Raw genomic sequence first — 22970 nt, 5'->3', positions numbered from 1 at the left:
TCTCTGGCTGACTCTTTGCCTGTCAGTCAGTCTCTCTGGCTGATTCTCCCTATGTACCTAGGCTTCTGTCTCGGTCTGTCTGTCTGTCTGTCTGTCTGTCTGTCTGTCTGTCTGTCTGTCTGAATTTCTGAGAGCATTACTGAAAAGAAGGATATTATGCTTTAAATACCTTACACTAATAAATATTTATTTGAAAACATTTCGATGGTCACCATGACTACAAACACTTACTACAATAATCATAATAATGTTGGTTTGTATATAGCGTTTCCCCACATTGTGCTCAAGGCGCTTTACAATTATTACCCCTGGCATGGATCTATAGCGGCACAACTGTCCTTTACTCTTCCTCTCAACTCCCTACTAGAGTGGTTATCGCATAGGAATAACAAACCAACAGGTGCTATTATCATTGTGACATACAACAAGCATACGTGTTCAAATTCTATCTCTCCGATAGAGCTATAGTTGTGCTGACGAAATATCTTAAATTAAAGCCATTTTAAAAAGAGATTGTCAGAGGAAAGGGTGCATAAAATTTATTCAAGTAGTTAATGTTGATGAGTAGTTTATTATGTTCAATAAAGAACTAATTTCACCTCGTCAGGGAAAATTAATTTTCTAGCAGCTATGCGCTAATAATCACTTTCAATAGACTATTCAGAAAGTGAGGTCATGTTAATTTGTTGAATATTAGTTTGAATGTTAATGTCATTATCGAGGAAAAGAAACAATTTAAGTTGCATTTCAGCTGTCAATTACTTATTGTTATAAGTATATGAGTAAAATTTGACTTCGTGGACTACTACCTAGACTAAAATATGTGTTTTAACTAAAGATGATTACATTTATACCATTTATACAAAAGAGCAAAAAGTTAATGATTAATTTCAATAATACTATGAAAACTGTCTTTGGCGATGTTTTTTTATTTGCCCATTAGTTTAATTGCAATCTAAAAGGTGAAGTAGTTTTGTTATGATTTATGTAATGCTGTAAATTTCATGAACATCTGGGTAATGGGTTGACTAATTCCAAAACGCAATTAATTCGAGCTTGTTGAATCTAACAACAAGTTGTTGAAGTATATGCTAATAATCTTTCCCGCCCTGATATGGGTTTTGCGTACACAGGTCGTACGCGGAAGGGGCCCGACATAAGGAGGATGATTGCATTTATACAAAAGAGCAAAAAGTTAATGATTAATTTCAATAATATTATTAAAATTGCCTTTGGCGATGTTTTTCATTTGCCCATTATTTTAATTGCAATCTAAAACGTGAAGTAGTTTTTTATGATTTGTGAAATGCTGTAATTTTCATAATGAACATCTGGGTCATGGGTTGACTAATTCCAAACACAATTAATTTAAGCTTGTTGAATCTAACAACAAGTTGTTGAAGTATACTCTAATAATCTTTCCCACCCTGATATGGGTTTTGCGGACCCAGGTCGTACGCGGAAGTAAGGGGCCCGACATTAGGAGGGCCCGTAAGCTATACGGTCAAGGTTTTATTATACACCTCTATACACCTCTTGAAGTGCTAAAATACGTAATTTGGACATTTTAGAGACAGTAAGATTATTATACTGAAAATAAATCGCCACTCCTTGAAATCTCGACTTATGCCATGGCCTCATCACATGTATGACCTGGCGGATTGATTTCGATATGTATATCTCGAGCTCCTTGCACCATGTGCATGTACACGCATCATCCAAGATGCACGAAACACACTTGTCAAATACAAAAATGGAAAACATGTAAATTACTGTTAATAAGGTTTGGCATTTGGTAAATGTTATGATAATTTGACTATGCAACATGTTTTGGGGACAAAATGACATTGTATGCAGTTGAGTACCTGTCATGATCAACGACATGATTCCATGATGACCAACAATAAAAATGTTATCAAAAACATCGTGAAAGCGGGCGTGAACCTCGTCTTTGAAACAATAAAATCGTACAAATTTGAAATACTGTACTTCAGTCGCTGAGTATCGTCTGATTGTAATAACAAATAAACATACACTTCGTCTTGTAACTTCTATGTGTTTGATACAGTTATACTCCTTCCCGACTTTTCCCTATTGTTTCAACTCTGCTCTCAATTTCATTTAAAGGACTCTCTTTTTTCAGTTAACCGGATACTTTTACACAAAGAAACTGTCCGCTTACTGTTAATCCGTGGAACTGTCCTGTAACATTTTAATAAAACCAGATTTAAACTGAATGCCTCCCATAAGGGAATCACTAATTATGCAAATAACTCATTAAATTTTTTTTAAAAAACAATGGTAACAGGCTTTGTTTTTGGACAAGCGTGCTTTCTTAGGTTAATGTATGTAAGAGTGTATGATACTGCTTAATTACTGAATATCGTTCATTATTCAAAATACTCATTAAAGGTAAAAGTTGTAGCAACAAACTTCATAGGACAGGTGCGTATTATTATGGTTGATATATGTATCATATTATACGAAATTTGAAGCTTGCATTTTTAAGATACAACCTAGTGACCTAAAATCATTAATTATGCAAATTTTTCATTAAAACTGTAAGCTATATCAAAAGTTTTATAGGACATATCTGCTTTGTTATGGTTAACATATGTACTAAATTGAATTGAAATTGAAGTATGTAGTCTTAAGATATAGCCTAATTACCGAAAATCATTAATTTTGCAAATTATTCATTAACACTGTAAGGTACATCAACTAACATTATAGGACATACACAATTTGTTATGGTTAATGTATGTACAGAATTTTATTGAAATTGAAGTATGCAGTCGTAAGATATAGCCTAATTACCTAAAATCATTAATTATGCAAAATTTTCTTTAAAACTGTAAGCTATATCAAAAATGTTATAGGACATATCCGCTTTGTTATGGTTAACATATGTACTAAATTGTATTGAAATTGAAGTATGCAGTTTTAAGATATAGCCTAATTACCGATAATCATTAATTGTGCAAATTATTCATTAACATTGTAAGGTACATCAACTAACTTTATAGGACATACACAATGTGTTATGGTTAATGTATGTACTGAATTATATTGAAATTGACGTATGCAGTCGTAAGATATAGCCTAATTACCAAGAATCATTACTTATGCAAATTATTCATTAACACTGAAAGGTACATCAACAAGCTTAACAGGACATATGCGATTGTTAAGGTTAACGTGTGCACTGAATTATATTGAAATTGAAGTATGTATTCTTAAGATATAGCCTAAATACCGAAAATCATTAATTATGCAAATTATTCATTAACACTGTAAGGTACATCAACAAACTTGATAGGACATATGTGTTTTCTTATGGTTTATGTATGTATATTGCTGGCGATGGTATAATTGTAATATCATAACTAAGCAAAACCCATAAGCTTGTGCAGGGTAGATCCATTTGTGACCAGCTGCCTCACGATGATATTGTAGGTACTAGGTTAGTACTAGATATGTACAGGAGTTAGTTACTCTGGCTAATGACAACACAATGGTTAACCAAAAATGAAAGTCACCAGTCCACGGCGGGGATGGGGGGGGGGGGGTGGAGGGATTCAGAAGTTGAAGTTGATGATTTTAGAATTGAAATGGCTGCATTTGGTGACCATTGGTCATCATTATGCTAAAATCATGATATATTTAATTTGATATGTTTGAACTTTCTGTTAGCTAAGGTACAATATTGATGTTTTATATTTGTATATAAATAGAACGAGAATGTTGAGTGTTGTTGACAGTTCTATATTTTAGCCCTTGTCTAAATCTCTTAATCTCCCTAAACTCAATCTTTGCACACTGATTTTTTTCAATCACAGTTTTTGATTAATTTTCTCCGAAAAGCTAAAATTGTTCAAACTAAATATCCGAAGGCGTGCAGAGATTCAAAACTCTAAAACGTTGGGTATACATACACATACGCATCGCGTCTGGACGAAATATCGTAATACACGAGACTTGCTATACCATCGATGTTGAGGACTCCAAAACCTCGCAATAGTTTGTGACGTCACTACCCGCCATTTTGGAAAATACATGTTTTCATCGACGTACGATGTCAAATTACTAACTAAAAGTGTTTTCAGAGTAAAATTGAACAGAAAACTAATGATCGTACACAACGTCACCATTTTAACAAAATGTATGTGAGGCGGTTATACTTTTTTGACGACGTTGAAGAATGCTAATCGAAAGTCTACCGCATCATGTTTGGAATGTAATTCACACACTGCCATACTGTGCACAGATATCAATGTATAGCATCACCTAGCTGTGGTCAGTCTTTGTAAATAGTCGCGCATTTACGGAGTATAAAACAGCGGCCACTGAGATAAGCAGTGAATAATTTTGACACATTTGCTAGTTTATCGCTCGTTGAGGAACAGTGTGATTCAAAATTTGTCCAGTCTGATTAGGGTGAGGTTTTTTTTTTTTTTGTTTCTCATCTCCAATGGAATAGTCAGGCGGGTCGGGCGGGCGAAATAAAAAAAAAGGGGGGGGGGCAAGAAAAAAAATGTATTTTTTCAGTTCTATTCTCTGTCATTTCTGTCCTGTTAGTTTCTATACAACTTCATTTCTCTTCTCTTTATTGAATTCCTTGTTACAAGTCTCTTTCCTTCATTTTAGCAAGGTTGACAAGTCTGTAGAACAACTTTGGAAGAAGATGATTAAATACTTATCATCCTGATGGGTGTATATCTGTAGCCACTATTGTGTGATTTTATCAGGAGTACTAATACATTCGTCCTATTAATCAAAGTGGCATTGCCATCGCTAACAATGTTTTCAAGTTATCCAATTTGAACTTTAGTATGTAACTTTTTGTTTTGAAACACTTACGTGATTGTCATCAGTGTGCTAGATGAATTTTCATTTATATAAACCATTACTTCTATGAAACATATTTCTTCAGTGTGAACTTGTCAAAATAATCCACCAGATAACATGTAAACATTTCTAGAACTCAGAACCCCTTTGGGATTTACTGTTTAAAAGTAATTAAAAGTAATAATGTAAACATCGGAATGTCTTCAAAGGACATGCATGTCATGGGTCATGAAACGCTATGGAGTCGGTCATTTCCCTGATAATACAACTGATTTAAAGCTAAAAACTGGTCAAGAAATTAGGAATGCAGTATGACTTTTACCAATTTTAAGCATAATTTTGAAAATGATGGAAATATTCTGAGCTATTATTACATTGCAGCAAAATGTACCGCGTGACAGTATTAATTTTGAGCCCTGTCCCTCATCAAACCTCAACGGCTTCAGCCATGATGAAAGACACATGCTGCTCTGACGTAACAAAGGGGGTGGGTGGGGGGTGAGAGGGGGGGGGGTTAGACGGCGGTGTTCTGCCAAGGTTTCCAACAAGTGGGGTCACAGGCCCCTTGGTTCCAAAAAGTGGTGTCATTTGACAGGGAGTGGGGTCAATTATTATTGTCTATGAAATATTCATATAAATTATCTCAGACCACTATAGAGATACTGTGGTCTGAGATATACCATTACATATAGACCATTACCTAACTACATAAAAAAAATTTCATTCATAATAACAGTTCCCAGTAAGCTATTTTTTGAAAATTGTGTACTACACATTACACCTTAGAAAAAGAAGGCAATTAAGATTATGTAATTTTAAGTTATATATATATAATATATATATATATATATATATATATATATATATATATATATATATATATATATATATATATATATATATATATATATATATATATATATGTTTCGTGAGTAAATTTGGGCACTGAATCAATGCGTAATCACTGGCATGGCCACTATGGACGGCCGATGCATGTGCGCCCGGTCAGACATGAAGAACGAACTTGTTGTGCAAATCAGAAAAAAATTAATGTAATATTTACAGAGCATCCCAACTTTGACTTTGTTGATAGTTTTAGTTAAAGATTCAAGTTCTGAGTTTCAAGGACACCTAATGTCAGCTTTCCGTATCATTGCAAGTTTTTTTTTTATCTTTCACGTTCTTTATTGAAAACCCATTGAAATTATACAGTATACAATAATATATGCATGTTGTCATGAATTAGGTTTTCTTTTTAGGATGAATTGACATAGAAACAAGATTGCAAGTTTACGGTACGTAACTATGCTGTCATTTGATATAGCAGGACCAAATCATGATACACAGCCAGTAACGGTTAATTAATAAAAAATAAATTATTTTAAAGTTTGTTTGACTATTATTTGTAAGTTTTTCGTTCACATTTGGTACTTTTTAAAGTCAGGGATTTTCTTTCTTCAAAATGTCTTGAATTTGAAGAGGGAATGATAAACACAGCAGTGTACTAACAATTTTAAAAATGAAACAAGTAGTTACAAGTTTAGGATTTCTCAAAGTTTTTATTCAATCATATGTTCACTGTGACTTATTTTGAAGTTGTTCATTGTCATTGTCTGAAAAATGGGAATTATAAATTTTAGCACTGCTATTCATTGATATTCAGATTAAAAATTGTGACTACCTGGCTGTCCAATCTTTCTAAACAATATATCATTCATATATATATATATATATATATATATATATAGGAAGTCAGTGGTAAGATTTGTCCGTAGTACAGTGCTCGATGCGTCTGCACGCAGAGCGGAGTATATGTTGAGGGTAGAAGAAAATCAAGTCGGGTTTTTCGTCTCTACAAGCCTGTTTCGTGAGTAAATCACTCGTCAGGAGATGTTGATGTACATCAACATCTCCTGACATTCACATGTGTCACTAGCACTGTGAACATCATGCAACACGATCCCCTAACACAGCTTTTTCGGAATCAAAATACACATGTACTCATTTAATTTAACCCGTCAACAAATGAAAATCACAACCTGTCCCATAAATTTGGTTCACGAAGGCTTCTGAGCTGTGGCATGGCAGATAGATGTTCCGGTAGCAAGTTCAGTGTTTCGCACACGTCAGTGATTAGGTCAGAGGTCACGACAGTGACAGTAGACAAAACATGTGACGAGAGACGTCCATTTCGACGTCTCATCTAATCCCTCTAATGTTTTCATTTGTAGATTAAGTTTATCAAAGTTGATCTTTTTGTGGCATTTTTTATGTTAACAATAGAACTGCGCGTTGTCACACTGTATCTTATATGATGTCAACAAAACTTTCCCTGTACGCAGTCAGTATACTTCTTGTGGGATTCACGTCGAGTCAGAGCCTGGCCTGGTCCGGCCGTGGACTTAGATAATTTTGATGTCTGCCGTAAAATGAATGCGCCAAAGCGACGCAAGGTGGGAAAATTATTGCTTCATTTGTAATTTTAGGGGGCCAATGTCGCAAGGTCGTGGCCTCGGCAGAACTAGACGCCATGGGGAACCTTACAATTTTGCTGTGCTCAGGGGTCGGTCGGGAGATGAGAAACAGAAAAATAAAAAGGGCCGCCCTTATAGTTTATACTTTGTGTCTATTTACCGACATGTTCTAGAGAGAACTACGATGAATATTCGCGTTATTTGGCTAAGATTAATAGTATCATTCAGGAAGTTGAAACCGTTAATACAGTAATTCTTGGGGACTTTAATGCCGATTTGGGATCACTGTTTGGGAATGAATTAGAGCAACATTGTAGAGAGAACAATTTGTTTATTTCTGATATCGATATTTTGGGTAGGAACAAAGACAATTTTACGTTTTATAGTGAAGCCCATGGGAATACACATTGGTTAGATCACTGTCTTAGTACTCACTCTGTGCACAAAGCCATTTGTAATGTAGAGATTTTTCATGATTTTATCTCGTCTGATCATTTCCCCATCGGTGTTAGTATTGAAACATCAGGTTTAACTCGTTTCGCTTCTGATTCTCAAAATGGCATCAATGCTAGGCCGAATTGGCAGAGAGCAAAGTATGACAATTTGACAAGTTATCAGCTAATGACAGGAGAATTACTTAGCAACGTTTGCATTCCATGTAATACCCTTAAATGTCTGGATCCAAATTGTACCAACAGCGACCACCTTGCCGATTTGAGTTTGTTTTATTCGGAAGTAATTAGTGCCTTGAAGCAGGCTGCTGAAAATAGCATTCCACACTCAAATATGAATAATTTTCGTGAAGTGCCGGGTTGGAATGATTACTTACGCGATCTACATGATAGTGCACGGGATGCGTTTAAGATATGGGTGGTTTATGGTAAACCCCGTTCAGGTCCCCTCTGGGAGTTGATGCGTACAACGCGAGCCAAATTCAAGCTAGCATTTAGGACTTGTAAGCGGAGGGAGAATAAGGCTAAGGCAGATGCTATGGCTAACAACCTTGTACAGAATAATTCTCGGAAATTTTGGAATTCCGTAAGGGCTTGCTCTGGAGCCACTAACTGTCCTTTACCTAGTACAGTTGGTGGTTGTACAGGCTACAGGGATATTGCTAGTATGTGGAAAACACATTATGAGAGTTTACTTAATTCTGTTTCTAACAGTCAGAATAAGGAATTTGTTCAGTCAACTCTGTCTAATATCGAGTTTGATTGCGAAATGACCGTTACGCCTAATGAACTTAAAGAGGCAGCTTTTAATCTAGAAAAAGGAAAAGCTATGGGGAGGGATGGCATAATGTCTGAACACCTCATTTATGCAAACCCGATCGTCTTTGACTTGCTCAGTATGTGTTTTACTGCATTCTTTGTCCATGGATGGCTTCCGAATAGTTTTATGGATGCCACAATTGTGCCAATAGTAAAGGATAAAGCTAAGGATCTCACTTCAGTAGATAATTATAGACCAGTCGCTATAGTTACAACAGCTTCTAAATTATTTGAAATGTGCACTTTGAGTCGCATTGAGAAGTATATTGTGACTAGTGATTTTCAATTCGGGTTCAAAAAGAACCATTCCACTGACATGTGCATTTTTGTACTCAAAGAGATTGTTGATTTTTACAAAAGACACAATTCCCCAGTTTTCTCTTGTTTCTTGGATGCGAGGAAAGCATTTGATAGGGTTAACCATTGGACTCTGTTTAGGAAACTGATTGATAGTGAAACGCCACTGTTTATTGTTCGCATCCTTCAGTACTGGTATCATGCTCAGCTGTTTTTTGTACGTTGGGGTTCTACGGAATCTAACCATTTTAAAGTCATTAATGGGGTACGCCAGGGAAGCATAATCTCTCCAAAGTTATTTGCAGTCTACATCGAAAATCTTACCAAAAGGCTGAAGTTGGCGGGAGTCGGGTGTCACATAGCTGGCAAGATTTTGAACCATTTGCTTTATGCAGATGACATTGTATTGATTTCGCCTTCGATTAAGTCATTACAGAAACTAATTAAGATATGTGAGCAATTTGGCATGGAACACGATATTCTGTTCCATACAACAAAAACAGAATGTGTGTCATTTTTTCCTCGGCAATGGAAACCAACCAGAATGCCTTCTGTTTATTTATATGGCAAACAGTTGAATTTTGTTACAGTTAAAAAATATCTTGGATACATAGTGACCTCCAATGGGTGCGATGAAGCAGATATGCAGAGATAACTTAGAGCTATGTATGCGAGGGCAAATATTATTGTCAGAAATTTTGTTCATTGCTCGGAGCGTGTGAAATGTACACTTTTTAGGAGTTTTTTATATAGTGTTTACTGTTTACAAGTTTGGTGTAGTTATAGCAACACGATGCTTCGTAAAATACAGGTAGCATATAACAACACGTTGCGAATAGTTTTTGGCCTTAGAGGGGCAGTTAGCATAAGTAACAATTGTGTCAGCAGGAATATTTTTAATTTTACCTCATTACAACGCAACTTGTTGTTCAAATTTGGTGAACGGCTACACGAGAGTCACAATGAAATAATTAAGACGTGTATTCTCTCCGACAATTATTTTTACTCCAGTTTCTGGAAAAATTACCGACTTGTATTGTATAATTAGTTGTTTTTTTTCTATAGTATTTTTATTTTTTTGTGGTTGTATGGGACTTTTTTAATGGCCTGAAATAAAGAATATAATAATAAAAATATAGTAGCGTAGGTCTGAGTCACCAGTCAATAAATCAGCGCATGCGTAGTCGTTGCGCCGCAATACCTCCTGGGTTGGGTGGGCTGCCGGGCGAGCGTGCGGGCGGACGAATACATTGATATAAGCTTCTGCATTACTATTCCAAACACAAGAGAAGACTTTGTTGCTTGAGTTAATGTTAATCCTACTGATATACTTATAAGAAAAAAAATCAACCGAAATAACTAAATATTGAAACCACAAGGTCAACACATTTAGAATCAGTGTTTGCACGTTAGTGTTGCAAATTGCAGTGACATTCGTGACGTATTGGCAGCAAATTCACCTATTGACTTTCACTTTTAATATTCCACTTTCACTATTTTCCTCAACTGCCAAATTGATATATAATTGATATTCACGTATTGTTGTTAAAGTTGGGATGCATTTAACGAATACATTCTGAAATATTCCATACATATTATTGTAATTAATTAATTAATTAATTTTTTTATGATAATGTTGCGATTACTCTGACTAGTTGCTGTTGGTAATAAGGTCACAAGGTCACGTTCACCAGATGTTTACTTTTAAACTATAAGAATATATAATATTTATAAAGTGTCTTCTCCAATGGGTGTCGTTATCGTAGCACTTTACAGTAATCATCGTCATAGATCTGCATTGAAACAACAACTAAAAAAATAATTATATTATAACCTCCTCGTTCTCCAGGTGAGCAGACAATCTATTGGTCCCCTCTGTAAATGGATGAGATTAAATCCTCCACGTCCTCCACATAGGGTTCAACTTTAAAGCCACACTGACTCGGGCCACAATCATGAACAATACTGCAGATTCCAAACAAGGAACTTAAACCATCTGACCATCATATGGCTCCACATATAATAGCTATATCTAATTATACTAAATATATCTAGTATTGCACGTTTTCTGGTGAACTGTAAATTGAATATTGGTTTATTGAATTAATTTGAAAAATGGTTATTATCGATCGATTGCTTCGAGGAGAAATCAATTAAGAAATGATACTATTTTTTTCTAAATCACTTGACTTTCCTGTTCAGGTCAGACTTTCATGTTCTTATATAGCTATTTGGGTGGAAGTTTAAAAAAGTGCTGTTAAAGATCACATATTCTTTTTCTCTTTTATTCTTATTTGAAAGTGACTACTAAGACTTCATCGACATGCTGACACTAGCAATATACTACGCTATTTATTGGTTGTTCATATGCCTGTACAATCCACCGGGTGAGTACATATTGAACCTATCGATAATGTATCGAAAGCATCAGTTAGTAATTTCTCTAAACGAAAAAATGATACATTTTCAATAAGAACATCTGTATTTACAACCGAGATGTTCATAAGTTGATTAAAATGTACTCCTTTTGTGAAATACAATGATGGGTTCCCTGTTAGTATTGTAATGTGTTTACCATCATGTTTTTACATTGCATTGCATCGACCGTAGTAGAGTGACCGCCACAATTTTCATATATAAACGTGTCAATGTCGGACTTGTGAACATTCGTTTAGAGGGGATTGGGGGTCCTAAATGATCTGGTGAGACATTGTGCGATCATCCCCGAGAGTCTTGTCATTGTGGTGTCCAAGTTTGACAATGTTCTTCCTCAAAGTCATGTGGAGATGTATTAATAATATGAAAGAGTCCTAGTTGATGTTATGATTGTGAGTACAGGAGTATTCAGCTAATGTTGATACTATGGCTTATTTCCTAATATTTTTTATGATGTTACTAAATCTAATCATAGTTTTCATTTTTTTGTCGCTACAATTACATTTGTATGTTTGAAGAGTCTCGCCTAATTACCGAAATAGCCTTTGACAAACAAAATGGTTTTGTTTTTAATATTTTTACTAATGATATTACTATTATCATTAAATAATATTGTTTTATTATCTCTTCATCAGGAACGTATGGTGGTGTATCAGTAATTGACTTGTGGCCTGGTAATAGTCACGACATAACAACACAAAACTACCCTGCCAATTATCCTGATAATGTTATATTGGGAAGGGTAGTAAGATGCTTGGGAAAATATCGAAAGATAACGGTAACATTCCATGATTTTGACACACAATATGGAGCAGACTTTTTCTCTGCAGGGTATGGAGATACTACAATAATCACGTCATGGAGTGGAACTACTGCACCTCCAGATTTTATATCAACTGAGAGGGAGGTCTGGTTTTGGTTTTCCTCAGATAACTCTACATCTAGTAGAGGTTTCAATCTGACAGTGACTTCAGGTAATCATAGTAATAATTTATAATTTACAAACGTTCATGATCGATGCCAATAAACCAAATAAAAACTAAACGAACGTGTGCTACAAACTAGTTAATGTAGCTTTTGGTCTAGTGATCATTTGCATAATACATTATAGTTGGTGGTTATGCAACATCTTTGGGATGCAACACTGATCTTTACTGCCCGGATATGGGTTTTGCGGATCGAGATCGTACGGCGGAAAGGTTCGTCTTTAGGAGGACCCATAAGCCATACGACCGAGGTCGCAAAACTTCTTGAATCAATAAATACATTTGTCATCCATAGTTTTTAGCAACAGTAAGGGACATTATACTGAGAATAAATCGCCGTTCGTAGTTAATTTCGAGGCATGTCGAGGCCTCATCACATGTATAGCCTGGCGGATTAACTTCAGTATGTTCCTACCTTGAACTATATACGCATTGGACGTACGTACATACGCATCATTCGTGTCGCAGAAAACACATAACACAGCTGCCAATGCATGGAAAAAACCGGAAAACATGCAACACAAAATTATGGCTTGCGAGGTTTAATAAAATTCATGATAATTTAACTATGAAACAGATGTTTTGGAAAAATGACCGTAGCTTACAGTTGTTCATAATTATGTGGAGTGGAACGCGAATGTTGTCTATTGTCGGCTTCACTATTTGTACATCTTTGATCGAATCCAAATTTTCCTTAATATTTGGACAAAGTGTGCCGGTCCGTGATACGGAAATTACTGCCCGGGTAGAGCTCGCGATTTTTCCATAGCAATACAAAGGGACGTGATTATAGGTATATGATTAAATGTGGTGTATGCATCGGTGATAATAAGGCGCACATCTCCGACCAAGTCAGCACATGATGGGCTTTTTAATTTCAGTTCTTATTAGCATAAGTAGGAATTTTCGTTAATTTTAGCACATAATAATATTATAAGTTTCAGTTTAATATGATTTGGTAGACATATTGACGATAATTAAATGTATTTTCCATAAGGCTTTTGAAGTAGCTTCAACCTTTATTGAATGTAATGACAATGCGAAAGTATCAGGTCCAAATAAGCTTAGGGATGATTTTTTGTGTTAAATTTCAAAGATTCATTAACATAATAAATCGCTTTCGGTAATTAGGCATGTGTTAAGAATGAAAGAGTGACATTTCATATAATCTATATGTATCCATGAAACAGAGCGAATGTGTCTTACAAAGTATGTTGGTGTAACTTTCAGTTTAAATGGGTTATTAGCATAATCAATGATTACCTCTCGTAAGAATGAGAGGTATTGTCATGGGGTGACAGAAATTCTGTGTGTGTGTGTGTGTGTGTGTGTGTGTGTGTGTGTGTGTGTGTGTGTGTGTGTGTGTGTCTATCTGTATACAAGAAATCTCAGTAACGACTCAAGTGATCACGATGAAAAATTGCACACTTATTCAGTACATTTATGGCGAGAACTGATCAAGTTTTGGAGAAATTCCACTGGCTGGTTAACGAGAATTAGGCAATTTTTGTATGCTGATTCATGATGAGTCAGCATTTTCACACTCAAAACCAGGGGGCGTTCGGTAGTCAAAACGTTTTGTCATTGTTTGGCCAGGGCGCCCTGGCCTTGCGCCTAACTGTATTTTGCATGTTGCTCGTGAACAACAAAAGATGGCGGCACATTCAAACAGAAGATTGTCGCATTTTGTGTACATTCAGCACTCATCACTGAAATGATGATGCGCATAGTTAAATCACACCTTTGCAGTACTGTCAGGATGCTAGAATGACTAACAAAGGCCTGTTATGTATATGCATACACTATTCCTACACTAACGAAGTGATCTTTGACCTGTGACCTGACCCCAAGTTTATCTTGCATTGCTCAATGTACGTCAAATCGACCGTACCATTATGCCGACGGGTATTCGTATTTCTAAATACCGTTGCCAATTGCAAATGACCAATTCCATGAACTTTTTTGCAGTGCTGAATCAAAACTAATGTGCACTAAGTAATCCTACACAAAAACTCAAGTTCGCCGATGGTGTGAGAATTCGTGGCCGCCATCTTGGCTTTTGGCGAGTCACCTCACTCTATCGTCTTCCTTTGTCCCAGGTCGCCCGCGAAAAACTGTGACAATTAGTCGTTCGGGAACAGAACGTTTTGAAACGTCCGCGGGCGCTTTGTCTACCGAACATGCCCCGGGCTATTGATGGTCCTTTGCTCTCAATCCGTTGTTGAACCTTACCTTACATAACCTACACTGCATGTTGTTGAAACAGCTGTTTAGAATGGCCTCTTAGTCCAGTTCTTGACATAGTCTGACTTCAATTTTAGAAATGATGAGATTTCTGGATCATATTTTCATTAAGAATTTTGACAAACAAAATGGTCTTGTTGTTAATTGTTTGTTTTTTTTACTAATGGTATTACTATTATCATTAAATACTGTTCTTTGATCATCTGTTCACCAGGAACGTCTGGAGGTGTATCGGTAATCGACTTGTTGCCTGGTATTGGTCACGACATAACAACACAAAACTACCCTGCCAATTATCCTGATAATGTTATATTGGGAAGGGTAGTAAGGTGTGATGGACATTGTCGAAAAATAATGGTAACGTTCCATGACTTTGACACACAATATGGTGCAGACTTTTTCTCTGCAGGATATGGAGATATTATAATAATATCGTCATGGAGTGGAACTACCGCACCTCCAGATTTTACATCAACAGAGATGGAGATTTGGTTTTTGTTCTCCTCAGGTAACTCTACTGGCAGTAGAGGTTTCAATCTGACGGTGTATGCAGGTAATTATAATAATTCTTGCTTTCCTGTTCCTTATTTATTCCTGATATCGGGAGAACAAGCAGCTGAAATCTACCCTACATGCCAAGACTGCTTAAATACAAAGCCTAAACTGCTTCGAAGAAAAAGGAAGTTTTTCAAGAGATAAATATGATAGAACAGAGTATGTAAAGTGTCAAAAAATGTGTATTTACTAATTTGCAAAAAAAAAATTAGAAAAAAAAAATTCGCGTCGTCGCACCACTTTAGAAAGTTTACCCTGACCAGAACCAGATAGATATATTTTTGGCCTAATAAGATAGCAAGATAGAATGAGTAGAGTTTCCTGCAATATTTTGTCTAAGTGAAATGAACTACACATGCCACCATACATCAAATGAACACCACAAATGATATTTACGCATCCTTCCTCGGATGTTTGATACTAAAAATGCATTGGCGCCCAAATGTCTGCATGGAGTTGCAATACATACGTACATTTAAATGGTCATTTAGTTTAAATGTAAAAAGGTGCGGATCTTGCTGTTGAAGTATGGCATATGCAGTTTCTTGTTGGTTTCTGCGTGGTTGTTATCAAACAGACAAGTTGCATGTCACTGTGAAATAGACTGTACGCGTAATCGAGGAAGTGTTCGGGGTTAAGGATTCGAGATGCATTGGGTTTAAAACTGACCAGCCACTTAAGTGCTCCAAAGGCCGAAAACCATTTTTTACTCAAGGTCCAACATTTGCTATTTATCTAATTGTCATTTGTTCCCTTGTAACTAACTAAATAAGTATATTTAGACATGATTAGATTGTGTTGAACATGGGAAACACATCTGACACGTTCAATAGTTACATCTGACCGCTAGATGGCGGCATGATCGACCGATTATAGATACATGATAGCTAACTTCCCTGTTGGTTGAATGCATGAGTGACCTCTGGGGGTGAGGGAGTCCTTGGGGTTTCCCCTGGCAGATATGGAGTTGTTTGCTTCTATTAAGGCAATGTTTAGGTTATTCATAGCCTTTGAGGTAATATTTCCAAGCTTCGAATAGCTAACGTAAATGTAAGTTTTAAATGAGTTTCCCATGTCACATAAAAAGGGGCCCGTAACATTGGTATAGGGGCATTAATATTGCATGTGTAGTAAAGTCACCGGTATGTTAGAGAACTTTAGGTGGTAATATTAATACCTAGTGTATAATAGAAACTGGAATCTTTTGGGATGTGGTGATTTGTACTGTCAATAACATGTAGTGTCCAAAATAGAAAGTGTATTAATCCCTTCTGATAAGTTCATAGTGACGAGTAGAACAATTTAGATTAACTTCTTTTATAAACTACCCATGAAGATTACCATTACGAAACCTTCAAGTTTACTTTTGCCCCAAAGTGCAATATAAGTGAAGAATCAATTGTGAAACAGCCAAGCATTTACATGACTTGTTCTGTAACTAGTGTGGTAGCTAGGTAATACATGTATATTTATATGTATATTTATGTTTGAAGTAATAAGTAATATTAAAGAATTCATGTAAGAAACAGTGACAAGAACAAATATTTACATGTACCAGATTTCAGACAAGGCTATATGCCATTGTAGAAAAAGGATTTTTACTGCACCTAAAATGTTTTCTTCCATCACAATCCAAACCACAATGACCCCCCCCCCCTCCATCTACAATTTTCAAAACAGCTTGACCCCCCTACTGCCAATTTCAAAAACAGGCTGACCCTCCCCTACAAATCCACCCCCAGGCGAAGGAACTGACTCACTGTTTTGTCATCTGCATGTTTGGATAGATTAGCATTTGCCATCTTAGCATTTTATTGCAAATACAGATTGTATGTAATGTTATCTGTTTTGCATATATGAAATGAACAGTCTATTTGGAAACTACACAAACTACTACTACTACTACTACTACTACTACTACTACTATTGGTTTTACCACAACTTTTCTTTTCTTAACTCATCAGAATCCTATGTTGGTGAATCAAATATCAATTTGTTGCCTGGTCATAGGCTGAACATAACAACACAGAACTATCCTGCCAACTACCCACTTGACGTTAATTGGAAATGGACAGTAAGCAGCTCCGAAAAAATAATGGTGACGTTCTATGACTTTGACACACAGTTTGGTTATGACTCTTTATCTGCAGGATATGGAAATACTACAGTAATCCAACGATGGAGTGGAACTACTGCACCTAAAGATTTTATATCTACTGAGAGGGAGGTCTGGTTTCAGTTTTACTCAGATAGCATTGTAGTCCGTAGAGGTTTCCATCTGACAGTGTATGCAGAAGGTAATACTAGGAATAGCTTATTATTTACAAACATTCAAGATCTATGGAAATAACCCTAAAAATGAAGAGAATATGCATTCTAAACCTGTTGAACTTGTTGGTAAAGATTTTAGATTAGTGAGTCATTTACATAATACTGTGTATTTGGCAATCTTAGATTATCTTAAGTATGCAACCATCACATTTCTTATAGTATAACATAAATATGATACATGCATCGATGATGATGAGGCGTACAACATCGACCAAGCCTGACGATGATTTGCTTAAAACAATTGTAATTGTTATTTGCATAAGTAATAATTTTCGGGCATATCTTACAAGCACTAGCTTCAATTTGATATGATTTCTTCGGACATATTGACAATGATAAAATGTCTGTTTATTATACGTAGCTAGCTTCGAGTTTTAGTAAATGTGATAACAATGCGAAAGTAACATGTCCAATTAAGTTTGGGATGAAATTTGTTTTCATTAATTTAAACGGTTATTTGGCATAATTAATCATTTTCGGTAATTCGACTAAATGATAAAAAAGCAAGTGTGGCATTTCATATAATTTGTGCATGTGTATCCAGGATATCAAGAACAATAGGTGCGTTGATGTAACTGACGGTGTGAATGGGTTTTTAGCATAATTAATGATCTTAGTTAATGAGCTAATATGTCTTAAGTAGATATGGTGCAAAGTATGTGTAATCGAGGATGTGCTCAAGGTGAAGGGTTCACAGTGCATTGGATTTAATATTGACCATACCCTAAATTCAAAGTGCCCCATTTCCCGAAAATCATTATTCACTCATGGACCAGCATTTTATATTTACCTAATAGTCATGTGTTCCCTTTTAGTCGAATCGAAATTGATAGATGTTTTTGAACATGGGAGACACATCCTGACAAGTTCCATAGTAACAGCTGAGCTATACGTGGCGGTATGACAAACTCATTGTAGAGGCATGGTGGTTTAATGCCTGTGTTTCTCATTCATTTTGGGATTGTAGTGTCGTATTTTTATATCCTCCCTAATCTTCCTAGGAATCACGTGGGGATGTATAGAGTCCCAGTCGATTATAGCTACGAGAGTGTTTAGCTAAAGGTGATACTTACAATGTTTCTAGGTCTAATCCTTGTTTTCCTTTGTAGTCCCAATTATTTGTGTCGCAATAATTACATGTATATGTTGAAAGACATAATTAGCAAAATAGTCGTGGCCAACAAACAAAAGTCAGGACAATGGTGACCTCATTGCTGACAACATTGCCATATAATGTTTAGATCAACCCACCAACTTTAATCATTCATTTAAACAAACAAACAAACAAACAAACAAACAAACAAACAAACAAACAAACAAACACATAGACAGACTGACAGACAGACAGACAGACAGACAGACAGACAGACAGACAGACAGACAGACAGATAGATAGATAGCAAACAAGTCATTTCTAAAATATTATCAGTAAATAGAGTTTTCTTGTGTATAAGTCGATTGAATGAATATTCTTGCAAGTTCAAGTTTTATACAATCGAAAGCATAATCCAAATGTATGTTAGTTGTGCACGTGCAGACTTTAATTTTTGTTTAATCTTTTGTCATCTACATTTGCACCCTTTCATTATAAATACAGATTGTTATTTCTTTGCATATAAGAAATCATCAGTCTATTTACAGCCATTAGAGCTAATCGGAATCGTCTGTTACAATAAAAACAGTTCATGTTTCATTGTTCCTCAGTTTACTGTTGATCGGTACAGATCGTTACATTCCTCAGTACAATCACGATTTTCCTTCGCGACAGCTTTTATTTACAACTATTACAGCTAATACTATTGCAACTACCACTTAATCATATTGTTCGTTTGTTTGTTAAATCATTATCAGGAACCTCTGATGGTGTATCACATATCATCGTGTTGCCTGGTGATAGTTTCAACATAACAACACCGAACTACCCTGCCAACTACCCTGATAATGGTATGTGGAGATGGTTAGCACGCAGCATAGAAACAATAATAGTAACATTCCATGACTTTGATTCAGAGTATGATGCAGACATCTTCTCTGCGGGATATGGAGATACTAGAACAATCACGTCATGGAGTGGAACTACTGCACCCCAAGATTTTACATCAACTGAGGGGGAGGTCTGGTTCTCGTTCTCCTCAGATAACTCTACAAGTAGTAGAGGTTTCCACCTGACAGTGCATGCAGAAGAAGAAGAAGAAGAAGAAGAAGAAGAAGGTAATCTTAGTAAAATAATGTATTATTAACAAACATTCATATCATGATCGATGCAAATAAACCAACTAATAACGAAGCGAACATGTTGAAGTAGGTTTTAGTTTAGTGAGCCATTTGCGAGTTACTCCATTGCGTAATGCATTATATTGATAATTGCTCAATATCTTACAGAGATGCATGCTTCATAGTTCGTGTAATATAATGCGGTACATATATCGACTATAATAAGATGCAAATGTCCGACCAAGCCTGACCAAGACGATTTCTAGTCCCCCGACGGTGGGACAACTACGTACAATGGGCTATGTCTGGCCATCCCTCCATGGATCCATCCGTCCATAATACGTCATTCTCAGACGTGCAAAGTTCGACTTCAAAATTATTCAAACACGCAAAAAATCTCAGGGAAAGTAGTTGTAGTTGGCGTATGTCTCAAAGTATTATATATTAAATTATTTTATAAGTATATCTCACCCCTTTCCAGCAGATAACAATCTTTTATAACAAGTATAAGAGAAAACTAACCATCTAAATAATCCATCACATAAAAATCCACCCCTCTAGGCACCCACTTTTTTATTCGTAATTTGTGTTGTCTACAGTGCAAATGTAAAAATTGGAATTTTATCTTCACTATTTGTAATTGAAATTATGATTTTTTTATATTTTAGAATGCGCTCCATGTGGAAACTCTGGTCAATGTAATCACAATTACTTTTGTGATTTCGAATGTGGATATATATTTTTCGGACATTTATTTCATGATGTATGCCAAACAAGCTTTACCATTACGGTACCACAGACCAATATCATACACCTTGAATTAATACATTTCAGTGATTTTAACTTTTACGGTAGTCAGATTAACTGTCAAAACAACTATATCAAAGTATTCTCTTCCGAATATCCCTCTGATACATTTTTACTCGGGTACTATTGCAATTCTAATCAACCATCGATTATTGAATCCATCCATTCAAAACTGCACATCACATGTCGCGCTGATACGACCGTTTATCTATGGTTTGAGGCAGAATATACAAGTGTGCCACGTCTAAATTCAACTTTAAAGTCAAGCCAGGATAAAGGTATGTTGTTCATGTACATAGTTTATTTTTAGGCCTAATAGTACCGTCTTAACTGTAATTTACAGTATCTATCAATAGCAGCACAATATTACTCATAATCAGAAAACAATATTTGCCTGAATGTGATTGTGCTAGAATGTTTTAAGATTTTAAGCACCCCCGATTTAATTATTTAAATCTTACTACCCTTTTGTTTTTCAATTCTTATGAATATATTTATGTATTTGTTCTTAGCAGCTCTATGGATGACAATGATATGACTAGACAAATTCGTCTATTTTATATTCGTGATAATTTAATTTTAGGGATTTTTTCTCTTTGTTCTAGTAAAGTAAATGTTAACTTATTTAAGTCTGTTCATAATATTTACTGTTGTCATTTGTTTGGGCATTATAGAAAGATGTACTTAGAATTTGTTTTACACTTTTCAAGGTGTTGTAGCACCAGTTGGATGTTCTGTTTTATTCAGTCCTGCCTTCTGTGAACTTAAAGTTGAAAACGGTTTAAATGTCTAAGTTCACTGTATTACTTCCTTCCTCCCTCCCTTCCTTCGTTCCTTATTCATTCAATCCTTCCTTCATTCATTCCTTCATTCATTTGTGTGTACGTGGTTGGTTGTTTGGGTGAGTGGGTGAGTGGATGAGTGAGTGACTGATAATGAATGAATGGATGAATGAATGAATGAATGAATGAATGAATGAATGAATGAATGAATGAATGAATGAATGAATGAATGAATGAATGAATGAATGACGATGGGGAAAATGTTATGATTTCTCATTTTCGACATCTCTGGAATCTTTGGTTCCGTGGTTTGTTATTTGCTGTAAAACATGTTGTAAATTATGTTGTTTTTTTATATTCGTCGTTCCTATCAAATCCAAAGATTACAAATGTAAGTCTGACAACTGGACTCTCCATAATGGTAGATGTTATCAGTCTTTCTTGGAACAGAACAAAGTGACATGGATCGAGGCAGAAAACCACTGTCTAGATAGAGAAAGCCATTTGCTTAGTATTCTTGACAACGAAGAAATGGACTTCATCGCCTATGCATTGGTTACACAGTGGTGGTCTGGCGATACATCAACATACATAGGTACGTTATCTACTGAATATAACAAGGAATTGTCCGTCAAAAGATGTAAAATACAAAAGTCATGGTTGTCTAAAAGGTTTGACAAATACAAATAATGTAATGCAAATGGCCATTTGCTTTGAATAATAAATGTAATTTACGTTACCATCAATACTTGTTTCCCATATATTCTAAATACTTGAAGTTTGGCGTCAGGCTAGAAGAAACAAAGTTACAAGCGATTCCGCCTCACAATCTGAACAAACTACTAGCAAGAGTTTATTTATTTATATACGTAAGAAGAAAGACAAAGTACATAAGTCTGATTCGATATCGATTTACTAAAAAATCCATTGACAGATATTTGTGTGACTCTAATTATGGTCTAAGTATTATCAACAATGAGGTCAAGATGTGTTAGCAGCAAAGCGTAAACAACTGAAATCAGCTGGGACAGGAAATCTCACATAATTCCAAGCCGATTACTGACGAAAATGCCCCTCAAAGCAGGTCAGCTTGATGTGATACAAAGGCATTCGGACTTCTCGGTTGTAACGAACATAGAAATGAAATGCGGAGACGTAGAACTCGAGACAGATAGAAAGAAAGAGTATTTAGTATTTGCTGCACAATGAGCAACTGACAAAAACAAGAACTCGGTAATACAAGCAATTTAGCCCAAAATGTGTATACTATGTATATTTCACACCAAACACCTGTTCCGGTTCCATCAATGTTTATATTCAATTTACATATATTGGAGACCACAGGCAATGATGTATGATGACGGCAGATGAGTGATATTCTGACAAAGTAACTTTGCTGAAGTAACGGCACTTGGATGCCGATGTTTCGTGAAATGTGCTTAAAGGTGCGTTCTGTCGCATCAATGTATGTGCTATTGCAGTCCAGTCCATGTTCTCCTTCACATGTGATTTCATAGATAGGACTGCTATAATTATGCAACCTTTGGCATGACCAGAAGTTGCCGAAGAGTATTACAAGGTTTAAAATTTGACTGTAAACCATATGATCCAAATGCCTCTTTCACTTGGTTAGATGAACAATAGTGAGGAAACGCCGAGACATCATTTATTTGTCTGGTGCTATATAGTTTAGTTGCATACAACTTGATGAATTCCTCGGAATTC

At 35.7% G+C, this 22970-nt stretch overlaps 2 protein-coding genes across 2 annotated transcripts in view; one reads left to right on the top strand and one right to left on the bottom strand.

Annotated features, from left to right (window-relative positions):
* The window catches only part of LOC144444481 (ras-related protein Rab-20-like), a 298311-nt gene that overhangs the window by 141545 nt on the left and 133796 nt on the right, over window positions 1–22970 (bottom strand). The window lies entirely within an intron of this gene.
* Window positions 11214–22970, top strand: part of LOC144444277 (uncharacterized) — a gene marked incomplete at its 3' end in the record, with an annotated part of 29177 nt that continues 17420 nt past the window's right edge. Inside the window, exons 1-5 of the mRNA XM_078133690.1 lie at window positions 11214–11277; window positions 11962–12300; window positions 14771–15109; window positions 17076–17408; window positions 19294–19653. Of these exons, the coding sequence (XP_077989816.1) occupies window positions 11214–11277; window positions 11962–12300; window positions 14771–15109; window positions 17076–17408; window positions 19294–19653 (1435 nt within the window). The remainder of the gene's footprint in view (window positions 11278–11961; window positions 12301–14770; window positions 15110–17075; window positions 17409–19293; window positions 19654–22970) is intronic.

Source organism: Glandiceps talaboti, chromosome 13 (assembly GCF_964340395.1).
Source record: "Glandiceps talaboti chromosome 13, keGlaTala1.1, whole genome shotgun sequence".
Classification (NCBI taxonomy): domain Eukaryota; kingdom Metazoa; phylum Hemichordata; class Enteropneusta; family Spengelidae; genus Glandiceps; species Glandiceps talaboti.
This window is presented reverse-complemented; position numbering and strand designations above follow the sequence as displayed.